The sequence below is a fragment of the Vicugna pacos genome, chromosome 11 (genome assembly GCF_048564905.1).
Source record: "Vicugna pacos chromosome 11, VicPac4, whole genome shotgun sequence".
In the NCBI taxonomy this organism is placed as follows: Eukaryota; Metazoa; Chordata; class Mammalia; order Artiodactyla; family Camelidae; genus Vicugna; species Vicugna pacos.
In genome coordinates this window covers 9,693,910-9,721,102 of record NC_132997.1, presented here as the reverse complement: position 1 = coordinate 9,721,102, position 27,193 = coordinate 9,693,910, and the positions used below count along the sequence as shown (strand labels likewise).

The 27,193-nt window shown below is 52.9% G+C and overlaps 1 protein-coding gene, 1 long non-coding RNA gene and 1 pseudogene across 3 annotated transcripts; 1 reads left to right on the top strand and 2 right to left on the bottom strand.

The window, feature by feature from the left end:
* The first annotated feature begins 1,081 nt into the window (after positions 1-1,081).
* Positions 1,082-4,431, top strand: LOC140699543 (ral guanine nucleotide dissociation stimulator-like). Its single transcript, XM_072972208.1, has 7 exons — positions 1,082-1,156; positions 1,233-1,426; positions 2,063-2,122; positions 3,073-3,266; positions 3,467-3,590; positions 3,859-3,952; positions 4,277-4,431. The coding sequence occupies exons 1-7, from the start codon at positions 1,082-1,084 to the stop codon at positions 4,280-4,282; spliced, it is 747 nt and encodes a 248-aa protein (XP_072828309.1). The 3' UTR covers positions 4,283-4,431.
* A 45-nt stretch (positions 4,432-4,476) lies between these two features.
* On the bottom strand, positions 4,477-26,000 carry LOC140699668 (uncharacterized). 2 transcript variants are annotated; one of them, XR_012077915.1, is made up of 3 exons: positions 25,601-26,000; positions 5,661-5,710; positions 4,477-4,729 (listed from the first exon to the last, which is right to left on the bottom strand). It is a non-coding gene; the product is annotated as an uncharacterized lncRNA (long non-coding RNA). The 2 variants fall into 2 exon arrangements; XR_012077914.1 differs by lacking the exon at positions 25,601-26,000 and adding an exon at positions 8,107-8,342.
* LOC140699507 (CDK5 and ABL1 enzyme substrate 2-like) lies at positions 9,279-12,174 on the bottom strand (annotated as a pseudogene).
* Positions 26,001-27,193: the final 1,193 nt, after the last annotated feature.

Here is a 27,193-nt window from a genome sequence, read left to right as displayed (position 1 = left end):
GGACTGCGAGGTTCTTCGGTGGCTGCAGGCGTCTGTGGAACCCTCCACCCAGGCGCCTGTGGCCTATTTTGAGGAGGTCACCTAAGGTAACGCTGGGTGGCCTGGAGAAGGCCAGTCTGGGACCGGCCTCCATTGGGGGCCCTCCCTGGGCAGGCCCGCTTTCCCTCATCTCCATGTCGCTGAAGGGGGACTTGAGAGGAGGTGTCCCCTCTGGGCAGGAATGGCTTGTTGAACACTTGGTGACCTGGGGGTCCTGTCATGGCCGCACCCAAGGACAGGGCTGATAAGGGGGAAAGAGGACTCCTGGGGGGCATCTTCTCTGTGTCAATGGGAATACAAGGCTCCCACTCTGTCAGCTTTTCTGCCCCTGAAGGAGGTCTGTGCAGACAGTGGTGGATGTGTGTCACGACTGCAGATGTCTTATGGGTCGGAGAAGCAGACAGGGCTCTGAGGCTCCTGCCTGGCCTCTGGGCACTGTATTTACAGGACTCCACACACGGGACGGGACAGGACCTGGTCCACGGAGATCCCCGCTCCACCTCCCTGCAGGAGGCGCAGGTGCCCCACGACAGCAGCAGAGCCCAGGACGCACTCAGGGTGAGTGTGAGCGAGGAGACTCCACACCCAGGAAGCCCCGGGCCCCGCTGCTGCCCCACTTCTCCCCTGGGCTGCCTCTTAAGAGAGCTGCTGGCAAAGGGATCTGATGCCCCGTCTCCCCCATCTGCCGTCACAACCCAGGACCTGCCTTGGCCAGACGCAAAGTCAGTGCCCACGTATGAGTCCGAATCTCAGAAAGAGACTCGGACAGAACTTCAGTATACGTAAAGTCAAGGGTATTTCTGCATTTTTCTACACGTTGTCCTGTTTCTTCTCCATCCCCAAGTGTCCACATTCACCTGAAGACCCTGAGCCCTCCCAGCCCAGGCTCAGCTGCTGTGTTCTCATCCCTTGAACGGGGTGTTGTGACAGCAGTCACGGGGATGAAGTGGTGCAGGCAGGGAGGGGCCGGCACTGCGGTGCCGACACAGGGATCCGAGACACTGATGCATTTCATCATCGCCCTTCACCCCTGGTACTGATGATGCCGAGAACCTTGGATTTGCTCAGGGCTCCCCTGTTCCACCTCAGGCACAACAGCTTGAGGCTTGAGCATTCGGTCTAATCTCCAGCCCCAAGAGCCAGGGGGTCCCCGGTGCTGCCTCTGATTCATGTCTCTCCTCCTTCCACCCCAGGGGGGAGCTGGACCATCAGGGAGCAGGGATGAGGCCTACAGGGCTTGGAGCCTCCGGCGACACAGGCTGGAGAAGCTGGTGGCAAAGCTGGTGCCTGCCGTCCTGGGCGGCCAGCCATCCTATGTGAACACATTTCTGGGCAGTTATCGAACTTTTGCCACTGCCCAGCAGGTGCTGGACCATCTGTTCCGAAGGTGAGCACTGTGTCTTCATGGGACATTGGGGACCTGGCCACCTACCAGCAGTGCCATGAGGCATTGTTCCTCTACCTCTCTGAGCCTCAGGGTCCCCCCTGAACACTGGGGTCAAGAGAGGATCAGGCCCTAGGAGGGTAGGAACAGAGGGAGACCTTCATGGAAGGTGCTCTCCAGGGACCTGGCTCACGGAAAGGGCAGCTGGCGGGGCTGTGGTTGTGCGAATTTGTCATTGTCCTCCTGCCCAAGGGCTAGCGTCTGCCTCCTGTGTCACTGGGACTTCGGCCTTGGGCGCAACTGTTTTCCCATTTCAAAGGGGATCTGTGATGCCATTAGCTGTCCCTGTCCTGGGAGAGTGAGAGCAGGGATCCCTGGGAGGGACAAGTGGGGTCCCAGGCCCACTCAGATGTGCGCCGTGGGGCCAGGTGGGCTCACTCACTCATTCCTCAAATGTACAGGAAGGGCCCCCAGGGACAGGGGCTTTTCTAGGAACAACCATCATTTAATGCATCGAGCAGACATCAGCCCTGCCCTCCAGGGCTTCCATTCTCTCGGGTGTCACACTGTCACACTAGACAGCACATCCAGCTAGTGTGCTCGGGACAGTGCATGTGACGCCTTCCTGCTCTCCTCTAGATACGGATGCGTCCTCCCTGTTACGGAAGAGGACGGGGGACCCCTGCACCAGCTGAAAGAGTGAGTCTCTTGGATTGAAGCGGGAAGGATTCCTTCCCCAAATAGTGTGTGAAGCTCTGGGCTCTCTGGTTGGGCAGAGGTGGGCGGAATCCTGGATCCCGCATATCCTTCGAGTCTGGCTTGAGAGCAGAAGTCCTAGGGCTTCCCCTGGCAAAGAAGAGACGAGACCCAGAGAGCTGTGGATGGGACTGTGGCGCTGTGAGGGGCATCTGGGAGGTCAGAGGACAGAGTCAAAAGTGAAGAAAACCCACAAGCATCCCCTATCCATCCCATCCCTGCCCACACGCCCTTTGGGAGACACAGAACACGAGGGGTGGAGAGCATCCTGCCCACCATCTAGGGGAGCCTCAATGGTGGGGACTCAGCTGGTGCTCAGGGGACCCAGGGAGCCTCAGGGGACAGCTGAGCCCATCCTGATGATGCTGAGTAGCAGGGGCATGAGGAGACCCAGGCAGGGTCCCTGGAGGATTCTGCAGCCAGCAGGTGCAGGAGCTAAAGTCTGAGGAGTGAGGAGGCCCGTGGGCAGCCTGGATGGCCGACACAGCCTGTCTGTTCCCTCCTGGCTCAGGCACTCATAGAGCAGCTCCTGTGTCCCTTAGAGGGCAGTGGCCAGAGCACACAGCCTGCCTGTCCTCACAGACGTGCCATCCAGTGGGGAGGGGCAGGGAGAGGGACATAGCAGTGTGACAGGTGTCCCTGAAGCGGTGGACAGGTGGTCACGCCACTGAGCCAGGGCTGTCCCTTCAGAAGGCTTGTAGCAGCCCCTCCTCTGTGTCCAAGCCCGCCTCTGCCCACACTGCCAGCTGAGATGGGACATGGAGCAGAGCCGGCCTCTGGATGGGCAGGAGCCAAAGGCAAAAAGGCCCAGGTCCCTGCAGGGCTACCCTGGGAGCCCAACGTGGTAGGAAAGGCCAAGGCTCTGACTCTGGTGTCCCCCTGACTACCCCCAGGGCCATGGCCTCCATCCTGGGCACCTGGATGTTCCAGTACCCAGACGATTTCCACCAGCCTCCAGAATTCCCATGCTTGAAGACCGTTGTTGCTTACGTCGAGCTCAGCATGCCTGGCTCAGACCTGGAGCGGCAGGCCCACCTCCTCCTGGCACAGCTGGAGCAACTGGAACTCCCAGAGGCAGACAGTGATGGTGAGGAGGATGCAGGGTGGGGGATCTGGTGGGTGGGGAGGGGAAGGCACTGGACCCCACAGAGCAGAGTCTGGGAAGACTCCCTGGGGGTGGAATCCTGGAGTGAGATTTGACTGAGTAGCAGTGAGGGCTCCCCTGGCTTTGGGAGACCCGTGGGAAAGCAGTCCTACTGATGAGAGTTTCCCTTCTTGGAGCTACAGCACCAGCTCCAGAACCCGCTGGGGAAACCCCTCTGGGTGGAGAGCCAGCTCCAGCTCTCCCGCCTGCGACAGCGCCAGAGCCAGAGCCAGAGCCAGAGCCAGAACCAGAGCAGAGGGACGCGCTGTAAGTATCAGTCCGGCTCGGCTGCCACCCGTCGCCTTCAGGGCCGGGACGCCCACTGTCCTTGAGGTGTCTGTGATTTAGAATTCCGGATTATTCTTAGAGGTGATAACATATTCCTTGCGGCCTGTTGTGTCTGTGTTTTATGGTTAATAGAAACATCAAAGTGCCCTACATGTCTCTGTTTGGATAGACTCACTTCTCTGCACCAGACACACAGGGCGGGGATGTGGCCAAGTGGCCCCAGCACATTCCCACCCTCTCCCTGCAGGTCCTGTGAGGCAGCGGCCTCCTCTCTCTTGTCTGCTGTGGACCCAGGGCCCAGCTCAGGGCCTCCGCCAACACTCCCTGAGACCCCACCCTTGGTAAGTGGCCGCCCATGTCATGATCAAGACAAGGACTTAGAAGGCAACCCCAAATTTTGATCTTAGAGGATTTGTTTTTTCCCAGCAGTGAGACTGATTTTGTGTTTGTGTGAATGTTGCCTGTTTGTCCGACATCCATGGAGCCAGCGGTTCACATGCCATTCCCCATACGGCCACCAGAGGGAGGGATGTCACTGCTTCTGAGAAACACTGTTCCATTCCAAAGTGGTCCTTCCCAATTTAGCCCTCCTCAGAACATGGTTTAGAAAGTGAGGATTCCTTTAAGCTATAGAGGTTTGGTTTTTTTCTTCAATCTCATTTCAGGTCTAATCTCAATACACCTTCATTCACAAACAGCAATTGAGCCACTGAGTGGAAGTTGTCACTTGGGATACACAGACGTGTGTTCTTCTGTGTCCAGCCCCCATCTGTGTCCACCTCTGTCCCTTCCTCTCTCCCTCCAACCGTCTGCGTTTGTAAATATCTATTTAAATAAAAGACTTTGACAATCAGTGCAATGTACAAGAGATATTTTAATTCATGTTGCCTTGTGTGCGTGTGATGTAGATTTGGGTAGAAAGCGGTCTGCTCACAGGACAGTGGGGTTGTCCCTGAATCCCTAGGAGACAATTGAAGCGGGGCAGTAGGTCTCAGTGGGAGTCACTCACCGGGGAAGGTCTCCTGCTCAGCACAGCCAAGGTGGGTCCTCATCGACTTCTATCCCCAGAGCACTGAGTCTGCTTTCGCCTGGGGCGCTTTGCTACAATCCCGTGTATCCTAAAGTGTCAGAAGAAAGAACAGTGATGATAAGAACTGTGGGAGAGGGACAGGTTTTGATTTCAATTACCTGCTCCTCTACCTACAACGGCTTTCCCTGGATTGTATTATAAGGAACGCTCAGCAACCTGGGAGCAGAGTCTACACCTTGGACTTGAGCATATTACAGGTCTCTAGCCCAGCACTTGGCCAAGAAGATGGACGTGTACTGCTGAGTGAATAGAGTTGGGAGGGAAGATAGGACGGGTTAGGGGAATGTATTTGAAATGGGGACTCTCCTGGAGCTTTCCTGACAGGAAGTCATCAAACCTAGGCACCTTCCTCCCCTGCCAGGCCCTTTACTCCTGAAGACCTTCCCACAGAGCCCCTCAGCCAGGACCCACATGATCCCAGGGCTCTCCCACATCACATCGCAGCATCTGCTCTCACTTCTGTTCTCATTTTGGCCCCCTTGACTCTCCTACTGTGTGGCTCTGCACTCTAGGTCTCAGGGGACACCTCTGACTCCCTCAGGGATCCAAAGTCAGAATATTAGATCCTACGGACCTGAAGTTTCACGATGGGACTGAATTTATGAATCAGTCACCACATGGAGAAATACCGCTCTGCATGACTGTCATAATGCGGGGGGGGTTCTCTTGAACAATCCATGTTAAATCGATGGCATAAAAGAAGCATGTTTTTCTTGCAATGAGCATCCCTACTAAATTTAGCCATTTCTCTGATGAGGCTCTAAAAGACCTGACGCATTACATGAGGAACGGAGTGAAGTGATATTGTGCTATAACGCAGTATATAATGCTGTGATACTTCTAAAAATTGTTATTATCCAGTTGGGCTAGGGTAATTGAAAAAAAAATAACCTTGTGTGAATATGACCCTTGAAATTTCTCATGTTTCCAGGAAATTCAGAAGATGGTGGTGAACTCACCCATTTCTTTCTCGGCATTCGTTGAGATGGTCCTGTGTTTTCTCCTCACACTGTTAATGGAATGGAGTACAGTCATGCACTTTTCTAAGGTGAAGCCATCCTGCATTCCAGGAATCAATCCCACTTGCTCATGGTGTGCAGTTCTTCTTACACAGATGGGTACGAATGACTAGTTTATAGATTGTTTTCTGCCCTTTCTACCTCAGCTCAGGCTTCCTGAGCCCTGGTAGGGTGGCCGGTGATGGCCAGGACACAACACTGAACCACAGAGGGTTTTGCCTTCTCATTAGTCATGATAATTGTTCTTAGTAACCCCTGATGCTTGATTTACACAGTCATGACTGTCAGACAGACCTGCACTCACCCATTCCCCCCCGCCACCCCGTGTCTCACTCTCCACTCGATCCTTCTGGGATTCATTCACTTCTTTTTTCAATCCACCCGTTCTCACTCTCAGTGACAGCCTGACAGCGGCAAACTCTCTGAGTCTCTTGGATCTGAACACAATGATATTTTGCTTTTACTCCTGAGTCATGGCTTAGAAGGAAAACTAGATGGACATTCCTGTGATGTGTCCCTTCGCATCTGAGATGTCATTCTGAAGTCTTGAAGTCAGTGGCAGCCTGGCCTCGCACAAAGTAGGCTCACTTGGACCGCCGGGCCCTGGCTGGTCTGAGAAGCATCCGTGCAGATGGGGCACTGCCCTTGGAGGGGCATCAGCAGGGCCCTCGCGGGTCAGGAGGCAGGGGAGGGGAAAAGTGGGCAAGAGCCTCTCCTGTGGTTTCCATGGGGATCAACAGGGAGGCAGGACTAGCAGGTGGGAGGACTCAAGCATCTCTGGGTGGAGGGGCTGTCCCTACTTGTCTGTCCCCGCCCTGGCTGTGCTCACTGGCATCTTCTACTGTCTCTAGGAACTGACTAGCCCTGGGAGGGGCAGCCCCTCCAGGCTCAGTGGGACCCAGGTGTCAAAGTGTCAGAAAACAGACAATAAAAAACGGCTAGCATACATGTCCAAACCACAGGCCTCCGTTTCCACATCCGTGGAGGGCGGGATTGGCCTCAGTGGCCCTCCAAGGCCCAGCCCTGCACTCTCAGAGTCCAGCCAGCTCCCAGGACCTCCCCAAATTCTGGTCCTAAGCGTCTGGGCTCAGCTAGGCAGCCACACCACTACCCAGCCCTGCAGCTCAGGCATTTCAAGGCCAGTGGGTCGCCTGGGGCCTCTGTGGGAGAGCAGGCCGTGGTGGGGCTGCTGGCTCAGCCTCCAGGTTGGACTTCACAAATGGAACGGGGGGCTCTGGGCTGGAATAATGCAGGCTTGTTCGCCAAGGGGAAGGACGGGGGTAACCGAGTCAGAGCACAGACTGCCAGTGCCTGGAGAACCATGCTGAGGCCCAGGGCCGACGGGGTCGGCAACTGGGAGCGCGCATCCTGCCGGGATCCTGTAAGATGGTGGCTGCTGTTTAATGCTGACGCTCACACTGCCCAGAAGGCTTCTGGTAATAAACACGCTCTCATAAACACAGGAACTTCCTGAGAAACAGTTAAACAAGGCTGGGAGACAAATGCAGGGCACGCGGCACGCGGCCCACCAACCGTCAGACAGCACCCCTCGCACCCACTCCCTTTGTCACCACGGCTGCCTGGCCTGTCAGTGGAGACGGCGAGTGGCCTGGTTTCCTGACCGCTTGGCCAGTGGCCAAAAGTCAGGGCTGAGGTTGGCACTTGTCCACCAGTGCTGTCCAGGGGACAGCAGGTGCCACAGAAGGATCTGTGGGGGCTCCTTGTGTCTGGCCAGAGGGACAAGATCTGCAGAGGGGTGTGGGGGTGCTGATCCTGCACCCAGGAAGTACACTGGCTAACTGGCCGTCCTTTCCTGGAATCCCTGAGAGCCAGCAAGATGGGCGCCTTGACATTTGGGGCAGGACTGAGCCACCCCATGTCTGTCCTGAGTCTTGTCTTTCTGCCTGTCCTCCTGACAAGGTGGCGCTCTGCGCATTCTCATCTGGAGACAGGACGACAGAGGCTCACAGGGGCACAGTGACCTGCCCAAGGCCACACAGCCGCAGCCAGGAAGGACTCAGACTCCACGTCCAGCCCCTTCCCACTGGGACATGGCCTGTAGCTGCAGAAGGCCCCAGCTGCAGCCCACAGAGGGTTCTCGGGAGTCGTTTTGACTCCAGAACCAGGGAGAGCAGGAGACCCCCACGCCCCACATCTGCAACTGATAGCTACTGATAACAAAAACAACAACAAAAAAATAGGCACGTCCAGAGTGGCCCAGGGCCAGAGTATCCTTCTTGAAGGCAGAAGTTGAGTCAGCTGGCCTCCTTCTTGCCAGGTTGGGTGGGATCCTGGTCCTCAGCACCTGCCACGGCACTGGTGGATTGGGGGACCCCGCAGCCTCTAAAACAAGCTCCTGGACCCCCTTGCCAGCCACTTGTCATACCTTCTCCCTTCTGGCTGCCAGGATTTCTTTAATATTCCTCTTCCCATCCAGGTCCGAGAAGCACCCCAGGCTGTCGGGGATGGTGTGGTGGGTCTGGCAGGCAGGACAGGTCACAATGACCACACCCTGGTGATAGGCAAGCTTGGAGATATGCTTGGAGGACCCAGTCCCACATACATTGCAGGTGAAGACTAGCTGGTAGTGCGCGGGCGCGGGTCCCTTCTCGGAGCTGGAGGGACGCCAGCCCCAGCCCCAGCCCCAGCCCCAGCCCCAGGCCCGCCTTCTCCCTGCGGCCTCCAGGCAGGCACCGAGCCCCCAGCCGCCACCTCAGGCCAAGCATCCGGGAGTCCCGTGCCTCTCAACAGTCTCGGCAGGCAGCTCAGCTCTGCCCACAGGATCCCGCCCGCAGGCCCAACCCGCCATGATCTGCGCAGCGGAGACTGACCCCCGCCCCGGCTCTCCAGGCGCCCCGGCTCTCCCCGCGCCGACAAGGCCGCCCCCCACCCCAGCTGTCCCGCCGCAGCCATAATCGCCCATCGCCCCAAGCCCCGGCTTTCCCGGCGCGGCCAAGAACGACCCCCGGCCCAGCTGTCCCGCCGCAGCCGTGATCGCCCCCCGCCCCATGTCCGGCTCTCCCGACGTGGCGGAGAACGATCCCCCGCCCGGCTCTCCCCGCGCCACGGCTCTCCCCGCGCCCCGAGTCGCCCCGCGCGGCAGAGGCCACCTCCGGACCACACTGTACAGCCGCAGCCGAGATCACCCCCGCCCCAAGCCCCGGCTTTCCTGGCGCGGCAGAGGCCGTCCCCGGCCGCGGCTCTCCACGCGCCCAGGCTCTGCCCGCGAGTCAGCGGCCACCTCCGGACTACACTGCCAGCCGCAGCAGAGATCGCCCCCTGCCGCAATCCCCGGCTTTCCAGGCGCGGCCGAGGCCGCCCCCTGCTTCGGCTCTGCCCGCGCGGCCGAGGACGCACCCCACCCCAGCTGTCCCGCCCCAGCCGAAATCGCCCAACGCCCCATGCCCCGGCTCTCCCCGCGCGGCCAAGGCCGCCCCACACCCCAGCTGTCCCGCTGCAGCCGAGATCGCCCCCCGCCCCATGCCTCGGCTCGCCAGGCACGGCCGAGACCGACCCCCGCCCGGCTCTCCCCGCTCCACGGCTCTCCCCGCGCCCCGGCTATTCCTGCGCGGCAGAGGACACCCCCGGACCAGAGTGTACAGCCGCAGACGAGATCGCCCCGTCCCACACAATGGCTTTCCCGGCGCGGCCGAGACCGACCCCCGCCCCAGCTGTCCCGCTGCAGGCGTGATCGCCCCCCGCCCCATGCCCAGGCTCTCCCGGCGAGGCCGAGAACGACCCCGACCCCGGCTCTCCCCGCGCCCGGGCTCTCCACGCGCGGCCAAGGCCGCCTCCCACCACATCTCTCACGCCGCAGCCGAGATCGGCCCCCGCCCCATGCCCCAGCTCCCCCGGCGCGGCGGAGGCCGCCCGCGCCCCTGCTCTCCACGCGGCCAGGGTCTGCCCGCGCGGCAGAGGCCACCTCCGTACTACACTGTACAGCCGCAGCCGAGATCGCCCCCCGCCCCAGCCCCGGCTTTCCATGCGCGCCCGAGAACGACTCCCGCACTGGCTCTCCACGCCCGGCCGAGGCCGCTCCCTGCCTTGGCTCTCCCCGCGCGGCCGAGGACGCCCCCCACCCCAGCTGTCCCTGCGCCGCGGCTCTCCCCGCGCGACCAAGGCCGCCCCCAACCCAAGGGCATCCCACATGTTGGCCCATAATTCCAGGCCGGCTGCTGTCACCCTGGTGGGGGCCATTTTGCATCTCAACCTTGGAAGACTGGGGGGGACACTGGGCCAGGGCAGAGGCCATGGGCCTTGGCTGTCCAGCTTAAGTGTGACCAGGGCTTTGGTGGGGTACAGGAACTTGGTGTAGGACACAACCTTTCCATCTACCCCTAGCTCCACACCTTCCAACTGAAAGACCATCTCGGAAGACATGAAAATGTTGCTGGATGGATGCCTATGCTTCTGGCTGTTTGTTCCCCTGCAGGTCACTGATCCACCAGCCTTCTCCGTAGGGCAGGACCAAGAAGGACACATGCAGGGAACATTTGGAACAAATCAGTATGATCCTACTGCTCTTGGTATCATACAGCCTCACGTTCTTGATGAAGTGAGTTTTCTTCAGGCCTTTGTGTCTCAGGGACCCAGATATGTGCATTGTCCAATGAACCGAGGTACATCCCACTGTGTCTTTCAGAAACTGAAGGGAGCAGTGCTGGGAGGCGATGCACCTTCTCTGGCACTGCCCATCGAGGCCTGGGCCCTGGCCAAGGCCCAGGCTAATGAGGGCAGGCACAGGGCTGAGCAGGCCCTGGGGGGGGGCCTAGGCCCTGCTCATGATATTGGGCAAGGACAGGCCGAAGGGCGGTCCAGGTGGTGTTGCATGGGGCTCGTGGGCCTCTGTCGGTGGCAGTGGTGGGGTGGGGGCTTCTTGCCTCCTGGGCCCAGGTTGAGGGACACCCATTTAGGGAGATGTTGTTCAGGAAAAGGACCATGGCCTGGTGGTGCCAAGCATCCCTGTGCCTCAGCAGCGCCTGTGGAGGGGCTGTCAGGCAGTAGGGTGCTGGTGGGGCTGTGGGATGGGCCTGGGGATCCACTCTATACCACAATTTCTTCATCCATTCATCATCATTGGACACTTGGCTTTTCTCTGTATCTTGGCTATTGTAAATAACTCTGCAGTCAGCATGGGGTGCATATATCTTTTCCAGTTAGTGTTTTCCTTTTCCTCAAATACCAGAAGTGGGATTGCTGGGTCACATGGTAGTTCTAGTTTTAATTTTTTGAGGAAATGCCATATTGTTTTCCATAGTGACTGCCCCAAATTACGTTCCTACCAACAATGCACAAGGGTCCCTTTTTCTTAACATCCTCTCTAACATTTGTTATTTATTTCTTCCTTTTTTTTTTCCTGATTATAGCCATTCTAACAGACATGAGGTGATATCTCATTGTGCCTTTGATGAGCACTTCCCTGATGATTAGTGATGTTGTGCATCTTTTTCATGTACTTATTGGCCAACTGTATATCTTCTTTGGAAAAATGTTTATTCAGATCTTCTGCCCATTTTTCAATCAGAGTACTTGTTTGTTTGCTGTTCAGTTGTATAAGTTCTTTACATATTCTGGATATTAACTGCTTATGAGATACACGATTTGCAGAGTCTAAATGATTTGTTTACATCTTTGCTGCTGTTAAGAAGCCCCTGGTGCCATGTAAAGTCCACACTCCTGGTCCTGCTGCTGAGTCCTCCAGGAAGCACCAGGTGATTGTGCTTTCAACAAGGGTCCCAGGGATTCTCGTGCTCAAGGAAGTCAGGAAACACTGGTATAAAGTGAGTGGTAGCTGAGAAGGAGCCTTCCCTGATCGCCACCAAACCATCAGCAGGTGAAGCCAAATGAAGCTATTACCAACAACAGCCAGGGAAAAACAGATCTTTGATTTTTCAGTGTTTCCCACAAGTACAGGATCGTTAACTACCATGGAACTAGGGTTTGTCAGCAGTCTCTCCTTGAAGGAGATTTCAAAGACCCCAGCATCTTATATCATTAAAGTAACTGGGAGAAAGGTAAGCCAATGGGGGAAGTGGCTCTCCCTGAGAACCACATTATTGCAATGATCCAGTCAGGCTCCTTCTGTCTCTTATAGAAGAAACACAAAGAGCTGTGCTTTGTGTTTCATCTTGAAGGGTATTTGCTGGTCTCTGTTGTGAAAAAAGGTGTCTTTAATGCCAGGTAAAGCATGTTATGAGTTTTTAATATTTATGTAAAAGTAGTGGTGTGATTGGAAGTCATTAAAAAGGTTCTTTTTCTTAGGACTAGGTAAAGTCAGGGATGTCTTTTGAGATTCACTAATCATTACAGTTCCTCAGATGTGAGCTTTCTGTTATGCCCTTTGTCAGTTTTTCCATGTATTTTTAATTCTTTGTATGGAATTGCTTTTCTCTTTGATTTGTTTTTGATCGTATTTGTCTTCCTGATGCTGAAAATTTATTCTTCTGTCACTCACTGTAACTTCATTTCTGGTGTCTGTTTCCCTTTATGGCAGCTGTGCTTTCATTTTTTCAGTGAAGATCAACTTTTTTTGTTTGTTTAGCAAATTTGAAATTATACAAAGCATACATTCAACAAGGAATTGAAAATAAAATTTCAAACATTGGAAATGGGCGAGGAATTTAATATAGAAAACCTAAAATAGTTGGAAAGCAAACACTGTGTGTGATGGACACAAATAAATGTTGGGTTTGGAAAAGGAAAGTATTATTTTTCTAATTGAAAATAGATGAACCTTGTCAAGCAATTAAAAAAGTTTATTATAAGACAAGAAATAGTGTGGAAAAAAAGTATTATGAAAAATGTAATGAACAACTTCATACCTATATAATGGCCATATTAGGCTATATGAATAATTTTCTGGAAAACAAAGTTAACAAAATTAAATCTAGAAAATATAAAAACTCCAAACAGCCCACTTTCTTAAAAGAATTGTACATTTGGTCACACATCCACCTCCTCCAGGAGGCCTGAGGAGCTGTTTCCTTTGAGCTGCTAGAAAGCTTGGCACCTATTTTACAAAGGTAGCTGTATCCCCTCCAGCATCCATCAACATCTTCAGGGCAGAACCGGGGCTTGTTTAACTTTAAACCATACATGTAAACATTCCTAACCACACACAGCCTATTTATTTCACTCATAGTAGTTTGTGTCTCTTATCCTTTACCCATGTCTTGCCCCTCCCCACCCTCTTCTCCTCACCAGTAACAACTAGTTTCTTGTCTGTATCAGTGAGTCTGTTTCTGTTTTGTTATATGTACTCCTCTCTTATTTTTTAGACTCCATATATAACTGACAACATACAGTATTTGTCTCTCTCTGACTTGTTTCACTAAGCATAATATCCTCAAGGTTCATCCATATTGTATCAAATGGCAAAATTCCATTCCATTTTTATGCCTAAGTAGTGTTCCATTATATGTATGTACATTATATATACATATATAATGTGTATATATATTATATGTATATAAAATGTATATACATTTAAAGCTTTCGTCTCTTGGGTGATACTTAGGTTGCTTCCACATCTTGGTTTTTACAAGTAGTGCTGCTTTGAACACTGGGGCTCCTCACACAGAGGAGAAGCACACCTCTCTCTAGGGTTTCCCCCCAGGACCCATCCCTGCTGCCCTCCCACCCACCCCAGCACCCTGGACTATTGGAATTCCATGAACACCCCTGTCCACTTGCTATTTGTTCTACCCAGAAAGCTCTTCTCACAGACAAATAATTTCATCAAACCAGTTGGACCAGAGTCTAGAAAACCCTCTGACAGTGTTTCCTTTAAAGAGAAGGAGAGATGGGGTAGCAGCTGGAGGAAGAGGGGAGGGGTCCAGATCCAAGAGAGATGTAAACATATAAATGATTATTCTCCCCACCCTGGACGGTAAGCTCCAAGCTAGCAGGCTCTTTATAGGTTTCATTCACTGCAGTCTTCCCAGTGCCTGGAATAGTCCCAGGCATACTGAAGAAAAAAATAAAGGTGACTTGTACCAGCCATATTAAACATATTAAAACAAAAGAAGTGAGGATTTGCACCCAGGTGACTCTGAGCACTGAGCCCTGAAAGACCAACCAAGGAAACTGGAAAAGAAGCCTGTCTTGTGATGAACAGGTCAGGATCTGAAAGCCCCACACACGGCTCTGGCTTTCTCCTCCTTTCAATTCCTCTTGCAAAACGAGCAGGGAGGAGAGTCTCTGGAGGTCTGCAAGGCCTCTTAACCCAGGCTGAGAGCGAATGACAGAGCCCTCTGGGCTCACCTGTAAGCGAGTGGCAGGAGGAGACACAGGGCTAGGCACTGGGAGGTTGCTCAGGATCCTAGGCTCCTGCAAATTCTGCAGGCAAACCCTGGGGCCCAGAAGGCTGCAACGATGACTCCCTGGATGATGGAAAGAGCCCTGGGGTAGGCACTGAGGGCCAGGGCAGACCATCCTCCAGCATTTGAGGTAAACCTGAAGGAGGAGTCATCCAGGTAAAGAGCTCAGTGGGCTCCGAGCCTGAGGCTTTTGCAGGGTGGGTAGGGGATGGTCCTTGGAAGAACAGACATAGGCCAGTGTGGCTGGACTGAGGGGAGCAAGGCGAATTGGGCTGCTAGCAGGAGGAGGGCCTTCAGGTCTGGCTGAGGATCTGGACAGTTCCTGAAAGTGCCTCTGAGAAGTTTCCTATGAGTTAGCAGAGTGACAGGAACAGATTTGTCTTCTAAACATTCCTCCCTTGGATCAGAGGGAGTGAGAAAGGGAAACAAAACATGAATCCAGGACAGTGTCAGTGGTGGCCTGGACAGGAGGGGGAGGGGGATACAGAGAGGTGATGAATGCATTTGGAGTGGGGACCCAGGGACAGGGGAGGAGCTGACTGCATGTGGGGTGAGACAGAAAGGGAGCAGAAAGCACCCCAGGTTCTGGTTTGAGCAGGTGGGAAGATGGAGCTGCTGCAAGGATCGGGGAGGGGTGGGAAGAGAGTTCCAGAAGGCAGCTTGGGGCCAACTGAACCTGAGACACTTACAAGACTAGATCAAATCTGATACACGTTCCTCATGAAATTACTGGGAGAAACTGATTCTCAAGGAAATTCCACTGAGGCTGAGGGTCTTCTCACTCCAGTGGATAAAAACCCCATTGTTCCTGGGGAAGGTACTGTTTATACTGGGGTCGGAAATTGGGAGAGGCATGTGAGGATGGGAACATAGAGGGAACACCAAATGAGACTGTCAAATCTCTCTGGTGACAGCAACCCTTCAACTGACCATCTGTCCCTGCACCACTGTGTGTCCAGCCAAAGAAGATTACTCTGCCAGGCTGTGTGCCCATGAAGGGGACACAACACTGTGGTTCTGAGTGTGGACAGTGGGACCTGACTGTGTGAGTCTGTGATCCCAGCTCCAGCCCCTGCTACCTGTATGGCCTGGAGTCATGGTGCTCTGACCTGCTGGCGAACGCTTGAACCACATTCATTACGTTTGCTTTGGAAATCAGAAACCGTCAGGCCACAGGAAGCTCATGCCCAACCCTCCTATGTGAGGGCAGTTTTCTGCTGGCCACACAGAGAGTGACCCCTGGCTTACACGTGTGCCAAAGCACACACACACACAAACACATAGACACACATGCACATTGACATTAAATAAGAACTATATGGTGGGATCAGGAGAGGAACAGATGTCAAGGGTGGTAAGAAGACAAAAAAAAAAAAGGGGGGGGATTGGAGGCATCACCAACAAGTGTCACGACTCTCACACTTTTCAGGTCTTATCCCACATGTGTCTGAGGACATCCCTAGAAATACAAGCTAGAATCACCTCTACTGTGCAGATGGGGAGACTATCCTCAAGAAACACCAGGATAAATCCAAGATGGAGGACAGGTAAGAATGAGTTGTTGAGTCTGGAAGCCAGGGCGTCTCCTCACAGCTGCACACAGACCATCCCTGGCAGCCGTGGAGAGGGCGGGGCTGCTGTAACTGTCAAAGATGTGGGTTTGCGTGGAGAAGCAGGTGAGCAGACAGCAGCCCAGTGGGCTGTGAGTGGAGGTATTGTCTGAGGAGGGGGTTCCAGGAAGTGGACCCCACAAAATGATGTCACTTCCTTGACAACAGACACCAACAGAAATAGAAACTGGTTACCAGGCACCCACATTCTAGTGATGGCCCCAGAGCCAGCTCACTTGGCTGGAGACAGTTTACACAGAATCATGTTCTTTTTCTGTTTCCCGAACTCCCGCTGCTTCTCCTCCAGAAAACCCTGGAGTGAGAGGTTTCTGAGAGGCTGTAGGCATTGGTTGAACCCTTAACCCCAACGTCTGTCATCTATTATGAGAGGTCACCTAAGGTAACACAGGGTGCCCTGGAGCAGGCCAGTCCTGGACCAGTCTCCTCTGGGAGCCCTCCCTGGGCAGGCCCACTTCCCCTCATCTCCATCTTGGAGTAGGGGGACTTGCGGGGAGGTGTCTCCTCTGGGTAGGAATAGGTTGTTGAACACGTGGTAAACTGGTGGTCTTGTCATGGCCACACCTGAGGACAGGGCTGGCAGGGGGGAAACAGGACTCCTGAGGGGTCTCTTATCTGTGCCACTGGGAATCCAAAGCCCTCAGGTTGTCAGCTTTTTGTCCCTCATGGAGGTCTCTGCAGAGAGTGTTGTGTGTGTGTCAGGACAGGAGATGCATTATGGGTCTGAGAGCCAGTCAAGACAATCAGACAGGGCTCTGAGGTTTCTGCATGGCTGCTAGGCACTGTGTTTGCAGGACTCCACCCAGGACATGGGACAGGACCTGGTCCAGGGAGCCCCCTGCTCCATCTCCCTGCAGGAGGGGCAGGTGCCCCACAACACCAACAGAGTCCAGGATGGGCTCCGGGTGAGTGCGAGTGATGAGACTCCATCCTAGGAAGCCCCGGGTCCCAGAGCTGCCCTGCTCCTCCCCTGGGCTCCCTCTTAGAGACCTGCTGCCAAAGGAATCTGATGCCCCATCTCTCCCACCTGCCCACACAGCCCAGGCCCTTCCTTGGCCAGATGCAAAGTCAATGCCCACATATGAGTCAGAATCTCAGAAAAAGACTTTGACAGAATTTCAGTTCATTTTCAGTCAAGGATGTTTCTGCATTTTTCTAAATTGTCCTGTTTTTCCTCCATCCCCAAGTGGCCACATAGGCCTGACAATCCTGATTCCTCCCACCCCAGGATCAGCCTCTGTGTTCTCATCTCTACAATGGGATGCTGTGATAGCAGTCACAGGGATGAGGTAGCTCATGGAGGGAGGTGCTGGCACTGCGATGCTGACACAAAGATCTGAGACATTAATGCATTTAATCATCACCCACTGCCCCTTGTAATGGTGACGCCGAGAACTTTGAATCTGCTCAGGGCTCCCCTATTTCACCTCAGGCACAAGACCTTGAGGCTTGAGGATTCGGTCTGAGCTCCATTCCCAACCCCCTGGTAGTCCCCTGTGCTGCCTCTGACTTATATCTGTCCTCTTTCTACCCCAGGGGGTAGATGGACCATTAGGGAGCAGGGATGAGACCTACAGGGTGTGGACCCTCCAGCGACACAGGCTGGAAAAGCTGGTGGCAAACCTGGTGCCTGCTGTCCTGGGCGGCCACCCCTCCTACTTGCACACATTCCTGGGCAAGTACAGAAGTTTCACCACCGCCCCACAGGTGCTGGACCTTCTGTTCCAAAGGTGAGCACTCTATCCTCATGGGATATTGGTAACTCAGCCACCTACTAGCAGTCACATGTGAGATTGTCACTCTACATCCCTGAGCCTCAGTTTGCCCCTCTGCACATTGGGGTCAAGAGAGGATCAGGCCCTAGGAAGGTATGGACAGAGTGGGTCCTTCATGGAAAGTGCTTTCTGGGGAACTGGCCCCTGGTAAGCTCAACTGGAGGGGCTGTTTTGGGGCTAATTGGTCATTGTCCTCCTGCCCATGAGGAAGCCTCTGCCTCCTGTGTCACTGGGACTTTGGCCTTGGGTTGAACTGTCTTCCCATTTCAAAGGGAACTTCTGATGCCATTAGCTGTCCCTGTCCTAGGAGAGTGGGAGCAGAGATCCGTGGGAGGGAGAAGTGGGGTCCCAGGCCCACTCAGATCTGTGTGATGGGGTTGGCTGGGCTCATTCATTCCTCAGACTAACAGGGAAGTCCACTAAGTACCTTCCCTTTTCTAGGAAAAACCATCATTTAATGCATCAGGCAGACAACAGCCCTGCCCTCCAGGGCTTCTATTCTCCCGGGAGTCACAATGTCACACAAGAAATCACATTCAGGTAGTGCTCTCAGGACAGTCAATGTGACACCTTCCTGGTCTCCTCTGTGAGCCTTCCATGCAGGCCTGTTTCAATTCAGTGACCTTGGTCTATGCTATTGAACACTGCCCATTACTGGGGAGGCAGGTGTGTCCCAAAATCTGGTATCTGCTCCAGGAGCAGCTCCTCACTGCACCTCAGAGGCATTGACTGTCCCCAGCACAACCTCTTCTGATTTCTCCATCTCTTCTCCCTTGGTGGGCCCCAGAGCCCAGGACTTTTTCTCAGCATGGCCTGTGCCTCCCTCCCCCCTCAGGGTCATGGAGTTTGAGGCAAAGGAGGAGATGCGGATTCAGCAGGTGCAGTGGATAAAAGGGTGCAGGGCCTGACTCCTCCAACCCCACTGAAGTGGAACCTCAGGCACCTCCAGCCCCTAAAGTGGGCCCTCAGCCAAGTACCCATGTGCCCATTGGAGCTGAATGCAAAGGTAACAGGGGCTTAGGGATGGCCACCATCCCCACATCAGTCCTTTTCCCTCATGGGGCTCAATGGTCTTTCTTTCAACCTCAGCAGCCACCAAGAGGGGTTTCAGCTGCCCTTTGTCACGCTGGGGCATTGACTTGGTCAGTTTTGTAACTTCACTTCCACCTCCCTGTCTAAAGACCCCACATAAAGTCTGCCTGGGAAGTGGGCGGGATGGGGAGACACTTGGAAAATTGGAGTTCCCCACTACCTGACTTCACTTCGTCAAGGTTCCCACTTAACTCCCTAACACGTGACTCTCTCAGAAGCTCCCCCTTGCCTCTCCCTCCTCATTCCTCATCACTGTGGGTGAAGATTCGGGTAGTCTTGACTCCAGCCACACCCACATCCATGTCATACAAACACTGTCTGTACCAACACGTGTGCTGCATGGTCAGGAGCTGGATGCAAAAGCCCCTTACATTATTTCCTCCTCCCACTCTGCCCCAGGGTGTGTGCCCAGGAAGGGTGGCCCCAGGGCCTGGCCCAGCCCACCTGCCCACAACTACACAGATTCCAGTGTCCCTCGGAGACCATGGCACCTAAGGAGATTCCCTCTGAGGCTGTGAGAGCATGTGGACACCATGGAGGAGCTGGTGGGGCCTGTCCCCTCAGCCACTGAGGAGCTCGACGCAGAATTCCAAGAGGACAGAAATGAACTGAACCAAGAATAGAATGGGACCTACACGGATTGGATCTCCTGAGCTACAATGACAAACTGTGCTCCCACGAAGACTTCGTTACCAAGGTGGGCTGGGCCTGGAGCCTGGGGGCTGCAAGATTCCAGGGACTGGCACTCTCAGCACCAGGATTGGGGTTCTGCCCAGGCCTCTGGGACTTAAGCTCTGAACCTTGTCCCTGAGGGGGTGTGTGTGTGTGTGTGTGTGTGTGTAGCTGACTGCCTCAGTGGTTTAAAGTGTGCCACCTTGTGGAGGACAATGGGATGGGGTTCTGTTTTTCACTTTCCCTCCAGGTATTTATGGCTCACAAATTTACTCCAGGCCAAGGATACTCACAGCCTCTTCCTCCCATCTTAGGGGAAGGCAGTCATTCACTCTCAATTCCTGGTGGACTTGCGTTCCCCAGAACCACAGCTGGATCTCTTGGTCCTAGCTGAGGAGTTGGAAGGGAAGAAGGACTCACCCATGAAGAGGCGAGCCAGAGGAGGGAGGGACCCCAGGTAGAAGAAGGAAGGCAAGGGACACCCAGGTAACCAAGGGAGGCAAAGACCTAGGACAGATGGCTGAGGGATGGGATCACAGAACAGGAGGCCCACATGGCTCTGTTCATCCCTCCCCTGCCTGGTAGGCCTGGCATTGTGGAGGGCCTGCTAGGGACTGGATGCAATGCAGGAGCACAGGAAGGAGAAGACGGGGGCCCAGAGGGAAAGGAAGGACACACAGCTGGGAGTAAGGCCCAGGAGGACAGCAGAAGAGCTCTAGTGTCTGTACTTTGACTGGAGTCCTGGAGACATCTGCCTCTTGCTCCACAATGCCATCATCCCACTGCCCAGACCTCCTCCTCCCCTCACCTGTACATGCAAGGCCAGTCACTGTCCACCTTCCTCCTACCAGCTGGTGCAGAAATGACTCCTGGCCCCTGAAGCAGCAGTTGGGTGTGCGGGCACCCACCAGTCACAGTGCACCCCATTTGGACTCAAGTACTCGTGAGACTGACATTGGCCAAGATGCCCAGACGCATGACCAAGGCCCCCAGCTAGGGGTCAGTGATGAAGACGGCCCACCGGACATTGATTTCAAGGAATGTCTAAGGTGCTACCAAACAGAGAGTGGCCTGTTCAGGACCAAACGCTTTATTATCTCTCCAGGACATCACGGTTTTCCCTCCATTCCAGACTGGACAGCCCCTCTCTCCTCCCCAGGGTCAAAAGCACACTGCACGGAGCCTGGGACCCAGGGATGCCTCAGTTCTCAGAGAGAGGTCTATTAAAGAGGTCCCAGGGCCAGGGGATGAGTTCAATCAAGACAAGGAGAAGCTCCCAAGCCTGGCCTTCCTCTTGGCCTCTCAGTACAGCCTGTGGCCCTGGGAGATGTCCCAGAGCTCTGCCCCAGGGCCCTTGAAATTTGCCCTGGAGGTTCAGGGGCTCCCCAGGCCCCCTCCCTTCAGACAACTGGCCTCAGCCCAGCTCCTCCACCAGCTACCAAGTCTAGGACGTGGGCTCCAGTGGAGGCCCAGTGTCTGCTGAGAAGCTGTCCCTGCCCAAGACTGACCTCGGGATCTCTGGGAGGCCAGTCTTGACTCTGGGGCTGCTTCACCCCTCACAGGCAAAAAAAAAAAAAAAAAAAAAAAGAGAAGGTGTGACCTGTTTGGCACAGAGAGTAAAAGAAGGAGAAACAGGAACTGCAGCCAGCAGGGAACAGCGTGCCAGCCCTCCATTAACAGCCCCTTAGGGGGACCCCAGGGGACCTTAGGGGCTCCTCTTCATTCAGTGCTGAACCCAGCTGATGTGGGGACCTGGAGGGAAGGGCAGGGAAGGAGGGAGGGCCATCAGGGCCATGGTGGGGTGGGGTGGTGGGGAGTTAGAGGGTAGGGGAGGCGGGTCTGGGTGGCTGTGGGTGGGAGCAGCATCTTGGGGGGTTGTATGTAAAATGTGAATGATAGTTTTGTTTGGGAATGATCTCAGACCACTGTAGTCTTATTCCTGTCTGCACTGCTCTACAGAAAGGGGTCCTGAGAAAGAGGATGAGGAGTTCCCAGGAGTTATGGATCCACAGGTGGCTGACTAGCTGTTCCTCCACATTGACACGGGGTCCTCAGACTGCTCCTGGCAGCCTGCAGCTCTCACTTTCCTCAGGGACCCCTGCATTGTCCTTTTCCCTCCAGCCTGATTGGCCATATGCCTGTGGGGCATTCCCTCATCATCTGCATCCCTGAGCAAACTAGGGATGGAGAGCTGTTTTTGTGCCTTTCAGCTCTGGACACTAACCAGTTCTCTAGAATGGAGCCTGGAGACAGCCCTTGTCTTTGGGGAGCTTCATTCTGCTTCCCTGAGGTGGACAGATGACAGTCCAGGGTTTCCTTTATGGGTGTCCTTGGCCTGAGAGACAGGGCTTCCCTTATCTCTGCACCATTGTAGAGGGAGCCTCTTCTAGTCTCCTGGGATTACTGCAATGTGGGGAGTGGTGGAGGCAGCTCCCTCTTAATCCCAAGGACACGAGGGGAATTGGCTGAGAGGAACCTCATGAGGTGCCTGTTAAAGGTGTGTAAAAGGGGAATGACAGCATCACTGTGGGATTTGTGGGATTTCTGGGTGGGAGCATCTTGTCCACTGAGGGAGGACAACCATTCTTGCTGTGGCCTTAGGGGCTAATGAGTTTGCAAAGGCGCCCCACAGTTACTATTCCTTCCTTTCCCACCCACGGCTGCGTGTGTGTCGATACAGATTTGTATTTGCATCTGAAACAGTTCCTTCTATAAGGGAACCCTCCTGCCCTGTTGGTGGGAATGTAGTTTGGTGCAGCCACTATGGAAAACAGTACGGAGATTCCTCAGACAACTAAACATAGACTTACCCTATGATCTAGCAATCCCACTCTTGCACATATACCCAGAGAAAACTCTAATTGGAAAAGATACATAGGCCCCAATGTTCATAGCAGCACTATTTATAATAGCCAAGACATGGAAACAACCTAAATGTCCATCAACAGATGACTGGATAAATTGTGCTATATTTATACAATGGAATACTACTCAATCATAAACAAGAATAAAATAATGCCATTTGCAACAACATGGATAGAATTGGAGACGGTCATTCTAAGTGAAGTTAGCCAGAAAGCAAAAGAAAAATACCATATGATATTACTTAAATATGGAATCTAAAGGAGAAGACACATATGGACTTATTTATAAAACAGAAACACACTCACAGACAGAGAAAACACACTTATGATTATCAGAGGGGATGGGAGTGGGAAGGGATAAATATGGAGTTTGAGATTTGCAGACACTAACTACAATATATAAAATAGATAAACGACAGGTTTATACTGTATAGCACAGGGAACTATATTCAACATCTTGCAGTAACGTTTAATGAAACAGAATATGAAAACAAGTATATGTATGTTCATGTATGACTAAAGCACTACACTGTACACCAGAAATTGAGGACTAAAGCACTACACTGTACACCAGAAGTTGAGAACATCTATCCTGTTGGCTTTCCAATGTATGGGAGCCCCAAGAAGTGAAAGAGAAAAGAGAAGTAAAAAGGAAGAAAGAGCATCTCAGGGTCAGGCAGGTGGGCAGGCAGAGCAGGCTGGATGCGCGGTGGGGTAGCTCGAGATGTTTTTGGGGGAAACATTTGTTTTTAGTAGGTACATTATTGCGAGCAAGGTGAGTAATAAACTATACATAGTTCCTGGAAAGCTCAACTGGGATGCTTTTCATAAAAAAATATTGTTATTAATAGTTGAGAACATACAAATTAAATTCAACAGAATGGCATATAAACTACAGCTAACCACCAGGAGCATACTATTAGGCATGTTGCTAATATCAAAATGAATTTTGTTTGCATTTTACCTGCACTCAAAACTATTCAGAAACTCTAGGTTTTCCATTGCTCATGTAGATGGTCTCCTCACATCCTTGAGCTCCAAAAACCAAACAAGAGACTTATTCATTAAAAGTCAAATTGACAGTTACACCAGCACAACTTGGAATCTGGTCTGGAGCCTCTGTAGATGATTTATAGCACTGCTGGTCCTGCCTTTCAAACAGGTGGTACCAACATAGCAAGTCCCAGGGAGGGATGGGGGAGTGCTAGAGCTGAAAGACATAAGGACAAGTTCATGGAGGAGATGAACCACAGAGGAAGGCAGGACATGACTAGGGCCCAGCCCTTCTTCGAGATGGGCTGGAGGGAAACATCACTGGCATCTTAACAGGATATTCCTTCGGTGCAGTGACTGAATGTGCTGTGCAAACTGCATGCAGGTCATTTGGTAAGTCCGCCTCCACCACATACACACTGAAGGGCAATAACACCTCCAATCAATGTAACAACAAAAAGCAAAACAAAACCCACAAACATATCAAAATGTCCCTGGAGCCTGGATAAAAATCACATTCACTGAGTACCGCTAAATAAGTAGAAAGAGATAAGAACAGTGGGTAGAGGTAGAAAGTCAAAGACAAACAGGGAAACACAAAATTTCACGGGGAACCAGCAGAAAAAGGGCATCCTTCAGTGACTTTCCCCTGCCAAATCAAGTCCCAACTCCTTAGAAAACAAAGTCCTTCAGAACTTGGCCCCACCTATCCCAGCTGCCTCCACTCCAGCTTTCTCACCAAGGACACTCACCCCCACCCTCCCTTTCCAGACAACTCCTGGTTTTCCTGACCAGAGATGTCATGTTCAGACTTCTGGGCCTCGGTGTGTCCATTCTCCTCTACCTGGAGTGTACTTCTCAAGGCAAACTCCCAGTCATACATCAACATCCGGCATGAAGGTTTGTGAAGCCAGACACAGACAGCCCCACGCAGGTGCACAGCAATCAGACCTATGCCATATAAGCAATGCTGTGGGCAGTACTGTCTTTCCATTACCTTCTAGGACCTTGTTTCGTTTAGGCCTGGCCTAATTGAATTCCTCTTATGGCTCCTAACCCACTGAGTTCACGTGAATCTTCACAACTGTACTGTGAAGCACTCTGTTCCTGAAGAGAATGAAAATATTCAGGTTTGTTAAAAGAATTTTAGTCTTTGTGCCTAGCTAGCATACTTGGTAAAACATTCCCTCTATATATTTCTAAAATAATGACCATTCAAGTTTGAATATGTTTCTGAGCTAAATTTGCTTTTAAGAGTAAAATATGCTAAAATTCTAAATTATTAATAACAGTAATTAAAGAAAACAGGGAGTAATGAAAAGAGCTCTGGCAACTGAAACAGGATGACAGTCTACAATCTCAAGTCTGACTCTAGTTGTGTGACCTTAGGAACTGGCTTCACCTCAAAATACTTTCTCATCTGACTAATAGCACTGCCCTCCCCTCTCTGCAGGTGGCTGTTCAGGTAACAGGAGACAAGGTGCCTCGCACAGTACATGACACGAAGTGTTCATAGTCTGCTTCCTTCCTTCAACATGAAAGACACGCTCACATGAAGGTTTAGATGTAAGGAAGCCCACACCCCCACAAGCCTCTGTCAGCACAAAATACCACAGGAGTTGGTTCTAATAATAAAAAAAAAAAACCCAAACACATACAAACAAAAAGACACTGTCACCCCCAACTCCGAAACGCTTCTGAGGGATCTGGAGCCAGACAAGGGAGCCTGCATGTAGTTGTGCAAGAACTCCCTCAGGGCCACATACACACTGACCAACAAAGTATTAACAAGAAAAGTCCGCAGTCATTGTGCTAAAACCTCTGGATGCCTTTATGCTAGAGTTCATGCCGGGTAAAAGGGGAAAAAAGTCAAATTAGGCCCAACTCCTAAGACTCCTGAAATAAATCAAAAGAGCGATGCTGGCTTACCCTTCCTGGAAGGCGAACAGTACCATGCCTAAGTCATTTAAAACTTCAAGACTGAAACATTCCACACCCAAACTGGTGCCACTACATGCCTTTTAGAAAGCCTGCACAGGAGGGCACCACGGGCACCACGGAAGGTGCTGAACCACAGCCGTTCTCGAAAAATGCAGGCAAGTGGAGAATAAGAGGATGATTTAAGGCTTGTGCACACCCGCCGCTGAGAACCGCTTTCCAGACCAAAGCCGCCTCCTCAAGTATCTGAAGTAATTCGCGGCTTCACTATGCGGACGTCAAGGGAAGGCCGCGAGGCGAGCACCCTGGGGCTGGGGGCCGTTCCCGTCCCGACGTCCCGGGGTCCCCAGGTCCCGACCTCCGCTCCCCGCGCCCCTCCCCCACTCCGCGCGCCCAGCGAGGGCCACCCGGCAAGCGCCGCGAGTAACGCCGCAGCCCGAGCGGCCCGGCCCCGCACGAGACCCCCGGCGCGCGGACCGCGGGGCAGCCCGGCTGCGGTCCGGCCTGGCTCGGGGTCGGGGTCGCGGGTTGGCGGCCGACGCCGCGGCCGCGTCCGCCCAGGCCGGGCGGGAGGCCGGGCAGGAGGGCGCGGACACTCACCGCATCACGCCGGAGGAGCCCTCGCCGATGAGGTTGCTGGAGCGCGGCCCCGCGGCGAAACCCGCCCGCGGACAAGCTCCGGTCCCGCGCCAGCCGCCGCCGCCGCCGCCGCCTCCACCGCCTCCGCGCTGGCTCAAGGCTTCGCGGACACCGCTCTGCCCACACTGAGCCTCCCGGAGGGACCGCGCCGCCGCCGCCGCTGCAGCCGCCGCCTCGAAGCAGATGCGGAGCTTCGGAGCCGCCAGCCGCTGAGACCAACTGCCAACCGTCGCCTGCCTGCCTGACGAAAGCGCGGGCCGCTAGGCGGAGGGCGGGGCCCAGCTGAGGACGGCTCCGGGGCAGGGCCGGGCAGCGAGCGCGCGGATTGGCCCCTGTGGTCTGGGGGCGGGGCTGAGCACTCAGGACAGAGACACATGTGTGAACTGGTGTCCACACAATTAGTATTTTTTTTTCTATTAGGAATAATTCTCCTATGAACATTAGTATACAAGTTTTGTGGAGATCTATGTTTTCATTTCTTACAGCTGCATATCTGAGATTGCCATGGCTGGGTTGTAAGGACACTCTGTGGTTAGCCTTTTTAGAAACTGCCAGACTGTTTCCAAAGTGGCTGCACAATTTTACGTATTTCCACTAGTAGACTATGAGGTTCCAGTTTATCTCTACATTATAGCCAACGCATGTTATCCTTTGTCTTTTTGATGACAGTCATCCTCATGGTTCCGAAGTGGAATCTCATTGTGGTTTTGAACTGCGCTTCCCTGATACTGAGCTTCTTTCATATGCTTGTTGGCCATTTGTATATCTTCTATGGAGCAATATGTATTAGCAATTATGTATTCTAAATAAAAGTCTCTTTTCAGAGATATGATTTGCAAAAAAAAATTCTCTCATTCTATGGGTTGTCCATTACTTCCTCGAGAATGTCCTTTGAAGCAGAAAAATCATTTAAATTTGGTAAAGTTTATTTTTTGTTTCTGTTGTTGCTTGTGTTTTGGTGTCATCTCTAAAGCTATGTTGACTAATCCTATGTCAAGAAGATTTATACCTGTGTTTTCATCCTTTTTTGAAACCATCTTAACCATTTTTAAGTTACAGTTTAGTGGTGTTAAGTATATTCACATTGCTGTACAACAGATCTCTAGAAATTTTTCATCTTTCAATTCTGAAGATCTGTACACATTAAATGCTAATTCTCCCTCCTCCTCCCCTAGACCTTGACAACTGCCTTTCTACTTTCTGTTTCTATGATTTTGACTACTGTAGGTGTTTCATATGAGTGGAATCATACATTAATTGTCCCTTAATAAGTGGCTTATTTCACTTAGCTTAATATCTGACAGTTTCATCCCTGTTGTAACATGTGACATGATTTCCTTCCTTTTTAAGGCTACATATTCGTCCATTGTATGTATAGTCCACATGACCCATTCACCTATTGATGGGCGTTTGGCTTTTCACCTCCTGGCTATTTTTGAAAGCTGCTCCAACGAATATAAGTGTGCAAATATCTCTCTGAGATCCCGCTTTGAATTCTTTTGTATATATATATATATACAGAAGCAGGATTACTGGATGACATGGTAGTTATAT